The sequence below is a fragment of the Vigna umbellata genome, chromosome 7 (assembly GCF_029865625.1).
Source record: "Vigna umbellata cultivar VRB3 chromosome 7, Vumbellata_1.0, whole genome shotgun sequence".
Lineage (NCBI taxonomy): Eukaryota > Viridiplantae > Streptophyta > Magnoliopsida > Fabales > Fabaceae > Vigna > Vigna umbellata.
This window is the reverse complement of record NC_142171.1, coordinates 14545933-14557148: the sequence shown is the minus strand read 5'-3', so window position 1 is coordinate 14557148 and position 11216 is coordinate 14545933. Positions and strand designations below refer to the sequence as shown.

General features: G+C 30.3%; 1 protein-coding gene across 1 annotated transcript; it reads right to left on the bottom strand.

The window, feature by feature from the left end:
- Nucleotides 1-5087: 5087 nt before the first annotated feature.
- LOC148195204 (protein EPIDERMAL PATTERNING FACTOR 2-like) lies at nucleotides 5088-6357 on the bottom strand. The gene is made up of 3 exons (XM_088093797.1): nucleotides 6204-6357; nucleotides 5841-5884; nucleotides 5088-5541 (listed from the first exon to the last, which is right to left on the bottom strand). Exons 1-3 carry the CDS (start codon nucleotides 6301-6303, stop codon nucleotides 5344-5346), a joined length of 342 nt encoding a protein of 113 aa, XP_087949923.1. The 5' UTR covers nucleotides 6304-6357; the 3' UTR covers nucleotides 5088-5343.
- Nucleotides 6358-11216: the final 4859 nt, after the last annotated feature.

The following is an 11216-nucleotide window of genomic DNA, read 5'->3' as shown; positions in this document are numbered from 1 at the left end:
TAGAAAAAGAGGGCAAGCACAGAGTCAGGCATCTGCTGAGACACATGAAGCAGAACCTTTTCAAATGAGGGACATGTATATGTCTCTTATAGGTGCACAATTATAGTCTATCCATAGAGGGCAGGTGGCTACTACTGAAATGATTGTTGGAATGTATGATACACCTCCAGCACACAGGTGGACTATGGAGGAGTTTCATAATGTGGTAGCTTGGCCAGAAAAGCAGGTACAAGGAGGCACAGCTGGAGCAGTTAAAACTTCAGCTATGGAGATGGATAAAGATGATGCTGATGATGATGACGATGATGCATTTGAGGATGCCGAAGATGAGGAAGAAGAGGAGGATACAGATGACAGCTCAGATTGATGAGGAGCTGAGATAACATTGACTGATGAATGCTATCATAACTAGAGCAGGATTTATGTTTTTGTTTGGTTTTTTGTTATGAACTTATTTATTTGTGTTTTTAGAATAGGGTTTGATGTACTCAATTGAAAACTTTGTCTGTTATGATGGTTTGCTTATGTTGATGATTGTTGTTTGATAAGTAATGCCTGATGATGCTTTGATATTGATTGATGATAGAGATGTGCACATTAGATGCTTATACAGGTGATTCACAAGTTGAGAACAAATGAATGATGTTGTGATTGTGGTTGTGATATTAAGTAGGATGTGTATGTCAAATGTGAATGAGCTTATATGTGAGGTTTTGAGCTCCAGAGTTTTTGTGATTGAATGTTATTACTTTGAAAATATGAATGACTTTGCCTAGGTTTTCTATGATTGAATTACTTGCTTGTTTGCATCATATGATCATGGCCATTTGTTGGTAACCCTTGTATTAGCCAATTTCATGAAATTAGCCACTAAAAGAGAACACTTTGTGTTCTATCCTTTGAACCCCTAGCCTTGAACATGATTTGAAAACCCTTGTTGAAAGCTTTACCTTGAGTTAAGTAGAAAATATTTTGTGGTATTGACAAATGTTCAAGTTTGGGGTTGTTGGAAAATAGAAAGGGAAATTGAAAGCATTGAGCTAAGAGCTAAGAATTAAGTATGTGAAAAGAGAAAGAAAAAGAAAGAAAAGAAAAGAAAAAGCAAAAGCTCAATGCAAAGGAAAGTTGGGAATAAGTAAGAATGGTTGTGTTTATATGATTCTCTTAACTCAAGGGTTTTGTGATCTAGAAAAAACAATTTTCTTGTTAGCCCAGCCACATTATAAGCCATAGAAAAGTCCTTGTGATGATGTTTGCTTGTAAGTGTTATTTGATTATGGTTAAATGAAAGGCAAAGTCAATTCATGTGACATTGTGATAGTAGAGCGAATGAGTGATTACCTCTTATACACGTGTGTGTGAGTGAAATACTTTACTTAGTGAGGAAATATTCCATGAGCACATGAACATCCATGCTTAGTTGATTGATCATTCATGAAAAATAGCATTTGTTGGATATTAAGTTACTTTGTGAACACTAAAGCATGTGTATGTCTTGATTGAAGTCTTTGTCATGAGCTTAATTGAAGTTTTTACTTATCTTGAAAAGACGATTTTTGAATGAGTAAACCATTGTATTGATTGGTAGAAGATTGAGTTACATCTTGTTTGCTTGAGGACAAGCAAAGTTCTAAGTTTGGGGTTGTGATAACAGTTGAAAAACTGTTATTTTCATGCTTAAAATTGATACTAAAAGCAACCTTTAACACTTAGAAACTAGCTTGGAATCATACTTTTGTTCATGTTTTGTGAAATAAGAGAGCTGGACAGGTTTATGCTTGATTTCAGTATTTTATGCAGGATTTAAGGTGAATTTGGTGAAAGAAGTGAAGAAGGATAGAGAGGGAATCAGAAAAGACATAAAAAAGTGCAAAAGGAGAAGTCGCAGTTACCGCTCAGCGGCAATTTACCGCTGAGCGGCACTATTTTGGGCTTGGGCCTAATTTTTTGTAATATTACGAATATTATATAAGCTTTAGGTGTTCCTAGGGTTTGTATCTTCTGTTGAGACGAAGCAAACACTCAGTTTTCCACCCCTTGAAGGAAGATCTTGGATGCTCAGGCTACCTCCTCATCTTTCTAGGGTTCTATCTTTCTTTCATTCATTATTGTTCATCTAGTTTCACCATGAATATGGTGAACTAAACCTTGTATTGTTGTTGGGGAATCAATGTAGTCTTGTGAAACTCTCATATATGGAATTTGTGTTTTAACATCTTATTTTAAGATATATGCTTTCTTTCATCATTAGTTAGGGTTTTTCCTCTTTGCTTAAAGCTTGCTTTGTTTAACTCATTCAATGCCATGATTATTGATTTTGTCAATATGGGAACGTACGGGAAAATCTAGATCCGGAGAAATTCTCCCAATAGCATATTACCTAGACATAGGAATATGAGGGTTGGTTGCCGTTAAGCTTCTGCACTTCAGAATTAATTATTAGGAATGCTAGGAATTGTATGAACACGTAATTAAGGATAGGCCTTCTTGCAAGGTGATTTAGAGAGTGGCATTAGCAATTGATGAAAAGAATGATGAATTCCTAAAGTATATGAGAGTGGATAAGATGAAATTGATAACCCCAACAACATACTCATCTATCTAATTTATTAATGTTTGTATTCATCTTTTCCATTGATCAAATTCATGCATACATGTTTAATTATTGTCTTTTGCATTTAAACCCTACAATCAATTGTTAACAAGTCTTAAATAATCAACAAATCATATAGCTAACTAGGCCATGAGTCCTTTGGGAAAAGGATACTTGGTCTTACCTAGTTTTATTACTTGATACGATTCGGTCACACTTGCCGATTGTTAAACAAGTTTTTGGCGCCGTTTTTCGGTGTTCATAAATTTGTCATCACCTCCCTCCATGCATATATAGACAAACTTCATCTTCTCTTTCTCCTTCACGCTCTAGAGGTTAAAGATTTTCTCCGCCTTTGCGATCCACCTCATGGGATCCGTACCTTCAAAAGTAGGTAGTTCAACGTGCTTCCTCCAACTGCGTCAAACTTCTCCTCTGTCTTCTTTCGATTCCTCCTTCGAGTTTTCTGGCGGTCGTCGTTTGCGTCCAATAGTGTCAGAATCACGACTTCCTTCGGAGCTCCAATGCTGGTTCCGGATTCGTCGTTCTTGAGCGCGGCCAAATGCTTGGAATTTGCGAGTTACCGCTCTCATCTCCGCTTTCAATTCTTCTATTGTCGATTCAATTGTGACCATCTGTCCCTCTATTCTTCCTTCTAGTGCGTTTAGTTTCGCCTCCATTCTTCTTCTTCACGTGCTTTGATTGCTCCTCCAATACCGATTCGGCAGGTTAGACCAACTTGTTAGGTTCCTTTGTTTAGGAAACCAAACAGAACACTCTCTTCTCACAATAACTCTTAACAACAAAAGAAGATGAAAGTATTTGTATATATATTATTGAATCTGTAATATATATATATATATATATATATATATATATATATATATATATATAAAGAGAAATACAATTATACGTCTCAAGAAAGCCTCTCTTCCTTCACTAGAAAATGTCCAGTCTATACCCACAAGGAAAATATATGATAATCCTCTCTCCACCTATTCTATTATTATTTATACCCTCTCTTTACTAACAACTAACTTTTGTTCCTAACAAACTTCCCCAACAAACTTCCCCAAACTGTTCTCTATTTCAATGACATTTTGATTAAACCAGGCAAGAAAAGGCTTCATTTCGTTATACATTTTAGAATTAATGATAAAAGTTGAAAAAGAAGGTGTGAAAGATTATGAGTTTACTTTCTTTATTAACATTTAGAAGAGATAAATTTGGTTTAAAGAATTTAAAAAGAAAAGAAAGAAATTATAGATTCAATTTTCTTTAATAACAAAATTAATAACTAATATTTGTCGATAAATAAAAATAATAATGATTTCAATTGTAACACGTCACTAAACGAGTGATGGACTTGTCTTAAAAGTTGTGGAGACATATTTATATTCCCCTTTTATACATTTTTATACTTGTTGATTTTGGCTCATTGAATGAATTTGTTGTCCGAACTTGATGTTTAAAAGCTGTAAGTTACTCTGCAATCAATTGCAGAGATTGCCATATTTCATCACTTTGTACTCACATACTTTGGTTTGGTTTAATTTGAGAGGTTGAGTTGTTAGTTGGGTGAAAAATTCCAAAGAGTACTATTTTACTTGTTCATTAAATTTTGGTGTTTCACTTTCACCTATTTAGAGAAGTGAACTCAGAGTTGATGGTAAATAGCTAGCCTGTCACTTGCACAAAGAACAGACATGTAACTTAATAGGTCCAATCAACTATTTATTCATGAGATTGACCATGCACAATATAAATTTTCACTTTACTAACAGAATACAAAAACTAATGCTATTCTACACTAATTTCCAGAGAGATTGACCATACCCACTTTAAAATTCCATTTTCTTTCTTCAACTGCCAATATCAAGTTCCTGCTTTAAAAATGAACACTTTTAGGTGTTTATGCCTTAAAAGAAAAAACAAGTGAATGTTTGATAACAGAGTACATAAAATGTATTAATATGTAAGTTTTCTTTGGAATTTATCTTATATTTATTTTCCACTTGTTCATTAAATTATTCACATTCTTATTGTTGTTTACTTTACATTCAATGTTAAAATCCCATATTATTTTTATTTATACTTCAACTTTTTATTCAAATTTGAACATTACATACTCAATTGATCATATTATTTGCATAAATATGTACAAATATTTAGATTAAAAGATTCAGTTTGTACAACTAATCAGTTTAATTAACATTTAAATTCAATAAAAATCATTAAAAAGGTGGAACTTTTATTTGTTCATTCTGAAAACTGACTCCTTTCCAGAATAAATATAAAAATCTTTCACTGTGAAATAAATTATTGTATTGAATTTTACTGTTATTTTATTAATTATTATACTTTGATCCATTCAAATTAGAGATTTCTAGTATGGATAGAAAAATTCGTACATAAATTAAAATATTTATCTTTCAAGTAAATAGGATGTAAAATATATTGATAGGAAAATTAAAATTGGTTCTGTTACCACAACTTTGTACTTCCATATATAGCAGAAAAAACTGCAGTACTCAGAAGTAAACAAACATTTCCTTATAGCATGGATCATGTTTCATTTTTGGAACATTCATTACTTTGCTGACAAAGTTGTCATGTCTTTAATAAAGGCAAAAGTAGAGTCTAACCAACCTACACTACACTACACTAAACTAAATTGTCAAATTTTCTGTCACAGATCTTTTTCAGAATTTTAACTATGATCAACCACTCTCAAACATAAACATATGGTCTCAACCATTGGATGGTACATGGTAATATTTCCCTTTACACATGCACCTATAAACTACAGGGCAAGACTCTGCAACCATGCACTTGTAGCTCACTATCACCCTCTTGCAAGGAAAACAAGAACCACATGCATGAGAACAATCTGGCAAAGCAGACCCTGTTGGGTACAGTTCCATTCTCATGTCTTTCTTTGCTCCATTCTACAAACAAAAATTATTATGGATGAAAAAAATGTATGTTAACATCAATATATACTTTCAATAATAATTTTATCATTGTTGTTTAACAAATTACAAGTAGCTGAACAACCATTAATCATTCCAATGAGTAAGTTTTGAATTCTAACCTTTTTTCAGCAAAAAATAATCTGTTTTTCGTAATAATTTTCAAAAGAGAAAAAGTATCTTTATTTTACAAGTGTCCATGGATAAGTTTATTCAAACATAAGTAGATATGGTTGGATTCTATGAACAGTGAAATTAAATTATTGGAAACAAACCTCTTCAGTTGCTGCTGCTTTCTGCTTCAAATTGATAGACTTAGCTGAAGAAAAATAAAAAAAACACACATGAATGTTCTGCAGTAAATGGTCATTTAAACGGCAACATAGTCATAATAATGAGCAAATATAAAGAGACACTTTGTTACTAAAATAATATAATACACTTATTCTAGAAAATTTCAATTTCATACTTGATGCAGAGTTCACTGAGAAGTGTTAGCTGCATGTTAATTACACAACAAATTCAAAACATTGTACTGTCTTTAAGGTTTTACTGATACATTTGATTGGAGCATGTGTGCATGAAGAAGGAAAGTGATTTTTACTGCAACATTAAGTAAAGTAGAGATTTTTACTTACCATGATTAGGGATGATCCCAAGGCTGAAGCCATTAGAAAGTGAAATGAAGAAGGAAAGTAGAAAGAAAAACTTGAAGGCCTGAATTGAGAAAATGGTCATATTCTGTGAAACTACGAAGACTATTTTGATCAGTAGAATGAATTGTTGATGAAAGTGAAGAAGATGGAGATGAAAGTTAGGGAGAAAATTGTTGATGTGAATGTAGAATTATATACATGAAGATGCAAAAGTCCTTTTAAATGTACAATGAGGTACACCTGCTGCATTTCACATGATCCACGCCTCTCTTCTGAAGCTTTCACAAGGTTGCTTACTATTCTAAAATAAAAACATTATCATTATTATTATTATTATTATTATTATTATTATTATTAGTATTATTATTATTATGTTCACTGTTATTATTAACGACTAGTGAAAGATTTTAATAAGTAAATAAAAAAAAAGTGATAGTGGTAATTAAATAAAAGTAATGGGTGTTTTGTTATGTGATGCACTGTTGAGAGGTCTGAATGCTTGCAACAGTGTAAAAAATAACATACAAAATGTTTATATCTAGACTCATAACTAATCTTATATGTATATATATCATTTATAACATTAATAAATGAGATTTTTTATTATTTTACCATTTAAATAATTTTTCTTTTAAGCAAAAAATAACTATACATAATTAAAAAAATTATTTATAATAAATAAAAGTTATCTATAATCAAATTATAAATTTTTTTTATGAAAATTTTTCTAATTTAATAATTATTATAATAAAAAATTTATTAGTTTTTGTTATTATATAAAAATTAAATACATATGCATGAAAAAAATTATATTATTTTGATGTAGACATTTCATATTTATGAATTAGCTTGAGATGTTGCCATAAAAAGATACACAATTATACAATAGGAAGGTTCTTGAGCATGAAATGGGCCCATAGTTAGTGGCAGAGTTTCTTGTACCATTTTTTTTATAATATACTTGCTGTCTTATAAATATAAATTGATAAAAAAAAAATTGTATTTATTTGCATTGATCACGTAATTTAATTTAAGTGACATTGATAATTTAATTTTGTATGTCATCTTAATTACTATAGTGTCAGGTTAAGATGTGAATGATAATGATGCATTTGAATGTATTTATTATTGTCATGTGAATTACATCATCTATCTCTTTCATTATTTTTCATATTAACTACTAATGTTACATTTTAAAAATTAAATAGTTAACAAAAGAATGTGAGAGACAAAAATATCCAACAATTTTATTTTGAACATCAAATTCATGCAGTTATGAAAATAAAAGTTTTTTTCACTTATTCTAATCAAGGCTACATATTTTTAGTCTCTTAGTTTTAGTTTATAAAAAAATTGTCTGATTTCTATATTAATGGTTTTATTTTTATTGATAGATCTCACTTAATTAATATTGATAGATTGTTGCGTCACACCTTTTTAATTAGTATATATACACATTCATATAATATGTATTACTAGACTCATTTAATTAATGTATATTTAAACTTATGGATGTGTATTGTAAAACTCGTTTAATCAGTAAGTGAACAAACTTGTTTAATGTGTGTTAATAAATTCGTCTAATTTGTGTATATCTAATTAGTGCTAGACTTATTTAATAAGTATATAGACGTACTCATCTAATGTTTGTTGCTAGAGTTGTTTAATTACTATATGAACATAGTGATCTAATTAATGCATACAAAGAGTCTTTTAATTGTATTATAAAACTCTTGTTTAACTAGTAAATAGATAAACTCGTTTAATATATATTAATACACTCAATGTGTAATGTAAATTGAGAGACTCATCTAATAAATAAATAAATATATATATATATATATATATATATATATATAAATTAAAAACTAGAAATTTTTTTGTGTAAAGATTCTTAACTTTTCATTTTTTATTTTCTCGAAGGATTTTCTTCTCATTTTTCAATAAATATATTTAAGTAATTGGATTTATAAGATGAGTATTATTTTTTATTATAAAATTCAGTATAAATAAATATTTTTGAAAGCATAAGTTATACTTTATATTTACAATTAAAACATTGAATTATGATAAACGTTATCTTTTATATTTATAATAAAAGAATCAAATGATACAAAATTATTTTTAAGAAAACAAAACTACCCTGTATATTTTCTAGTCTTTCAATTTTATTATTAGGGACTAAACTGATTTTGAAAATATAATGTTATGTCCACAAATTTAATATTGACGAACTAACATGATTAGTTTTTCCAAAACAAATTTTATTTTAGAAACTAATTTTTTTCAAACAGAGATTAAAGGGCCAAACCAATATCCATCTCAAAATATAAGAGAAACATAACTAATATATATGTCTAACTTATAAAAGAGACCGGGAAGAAAAATGTTGATCATTTAATTACAAAAATGTTACGTCTATTACTTGTATATAAGATGTAAATTCAATGACACAGTCAACTTTCTGTTAGCGATAAATGAATGATGAAAAAAATTTGAGGATGATTGAAAATAATATTGGTTGTGTTTATAGGAGTGAAGATAAATAATTTGGGAGAAAATCACCACATTATTTATCATATTTTAAAAAAAAAGAGTTAAACATTACATATTTATTATTTTTATTTTATTCCCACTTAGTTTTAATATTGATTTTGTTTTATCCTTTGTTATTTATTTTGATGTGAAGCAATGAAGTGGGGACAGAAAATTAAATAAGAAGGACGAGATGCAGACGTGATAGGAGTTAAAGTAGTAACTGAGATAAACGTGAGATCATGGTTTCGGAATAAATGAACCCATTTCTTGTACCGAAATCCACTGCTTCACTTCAAACTTCTTATGACCTTTTTAATTCATACATCAATAAATATGTCTCTTTTGAATTCCCATTAAAATATATATTGGATTTTAAATTTGGACTCACATAATCAAACTAATTTTCAATTTTTTTAATCTAGTTTAAATATATATTTTTTGCTATATATAAAACTTCCAGAACTCAAACGGCCTTCTAGAACTCCCAGTATCTTAAACATGGCAGCAATAAAGTTCCAAGAAGATGATATAGTAGCTAGAAAGGTTCACGGGTAAATCAATAAATGCAGAGTTCGAATGGAAATATATGAGGAGCCACCAAACTCATTTTGCAACATATGTTTTCTGAATAGTTATTTTGAAATATTTTCCATGTTCATTTCGGAACCCTAATAATGTATTCTTGTGAAAAACTTTCATTCTAGAAGACTAATCAAACATTTTTTCATAAATCACTTCTACTTCAATCAATTTTTAACAACAGCCACTCATTGTTACTAGATGACTATTTTTAGTAAACCAGTTACTTATGACTAAGTAGACTTTGTGAGTAATGATGAAAGAATTACAAGGTTGTTTGTTAGAGAGGACAATCATTTGTAGATATATGTCTAAAGAGAAATTAACTAATCATTAAATAAAATCAAGAACTCCAACACACAAAGGATGAACAATGTCTCTTTTGACACACAAATGATTAACAATTTTTCTAATAACAATAATAATACTCAATTACAAGACACGCTTAATGAAAGTTCTTATTCTACCCATACTATGTTTTTCAAAGTTTCCTTTTCACAAATATTGAGACTTCTAGCATACAACTCTTAAATCTTTGAGTGAAACGATGAATTCATATATGCATTTGCCTCAATTGATCAAATTCATCCATTCATTCTTGTGTTTAGCCTCAATTGATCAATTTATTTTATTGCATTTGCATTCAAAAAAAATCAAAATTTGTTCTTTAGAGTCTTAATTAGTTGAGTAATCCAATATATGTTTAGTGCCGTGAGTCTCTTGGGAAACGATTCTTGGTCTTACCATTTATTATTACTTGATACGATTTGGTACAGGTACCAAAGTCTTAACAAGTTTTTGACTCTGGTTTCGGGGGTTAAAAATTTGTTTATCAAGTTTTAGGCGTCGTTGCCAGGGATTAAAAATTTGTTTATCAAGTTTTTGGCACCGTTGATAACAGTTGAAAAACTGTTATTTTGATACTTAATTTTGACCTTAAAGACAACCTTTATGACTTAGAAATTAGCTTGAAATCATGTTTTCACTTAAGTATTGGAAATAAGAGAGTTGGATAGGTTTTATGCTTGGTTTTCCTTGTTTTGAAAGGTTTTAAGATGAATTGAATGAAAGAAGTGAAGTAGCAAGGAGTTGGACTCAAAAAAGGAAGAAAAAGTGCACAAAAGAAGAGCCGCAAGTACCGCTCAACGCCACTTTTACCGCTGAGCGGCACTCTGAAGTTTTGTAGTCACCGCTGAGGGGCAAAACTACAGCTGAGCGTCAAAATAGAAGAATCTCACTTACCGCTAAGTGTTAATTACCGCTGAGCGCCATTTTATTGGGCCTTGGCCAATTTTCTGTAATTTTTAGGAAGCTATACAAGGTTTTAGCCGAATTAGGGTTAGTATCTCTGGACAAAACGAGGAAAAATCACACTTTTTTCACCCCTTGGAGGAGGATTTTGGATGCTCAAGCTCCACTCTTCAACTTCTAGGGTTCTATCTTTCATTCTTTCATTCTTTTTCATCTAGTTTCACCATGTCTATGGTGAGCTAAACCTTCGTTGTTGTTGGGGAACCCATGTAATCCTTTGAAACTCTCATGTATTGAATTGGTTCTTTAATCTATATGCTTTCTTTCATTAATTGTTAGGGTTTTACTTCTATACTCTATGCATCTTTTGTTTAACTTATTCAATTGCATGATCATTGATGTTATTTGTATGGACACATATGAGTAAATCTAGAACTGAAGAAATTCTCCAAAGAGCAATATTGCCTAGACATAGGGATAGGAGGACTGATTGCCTTTAAGCTTCTGTGCGAATGTAATGCATGAATAATTGCTAGGGAGACAAGACATTGTAAACTAGTCATTAGGATTAGGCTTTCTTCACCGAGACATCGGGTTTAAGGTAATTTAGAAAGTGGCATTAACATT

Bases quoted from the DNA above. Each gene is read 5' to 3' on its own strand.
- LOC148195204 (XM_088093797.1), bottom strand. From the start codon at position 6,303: ATGACCATTTTCTCAATTCAGGCCTTCAAGTTTTTCTTTCTACTTTCC. The intron at 5,885-6,203 runs GTAAGTAAAAAT...ATTTTTCTTCAG, and splicing joins TGGGATCATCCCTAATCATG to CTAAGTCTATCAATTTGAAG. The intron at 5,542-5,840 runs GTTTGTTTCCAA...TTTTGTTTGTAG, and splicing joins AAGCAGCAGCAACTGAAGAG to AATGGAGCAAAGAAAGACAT.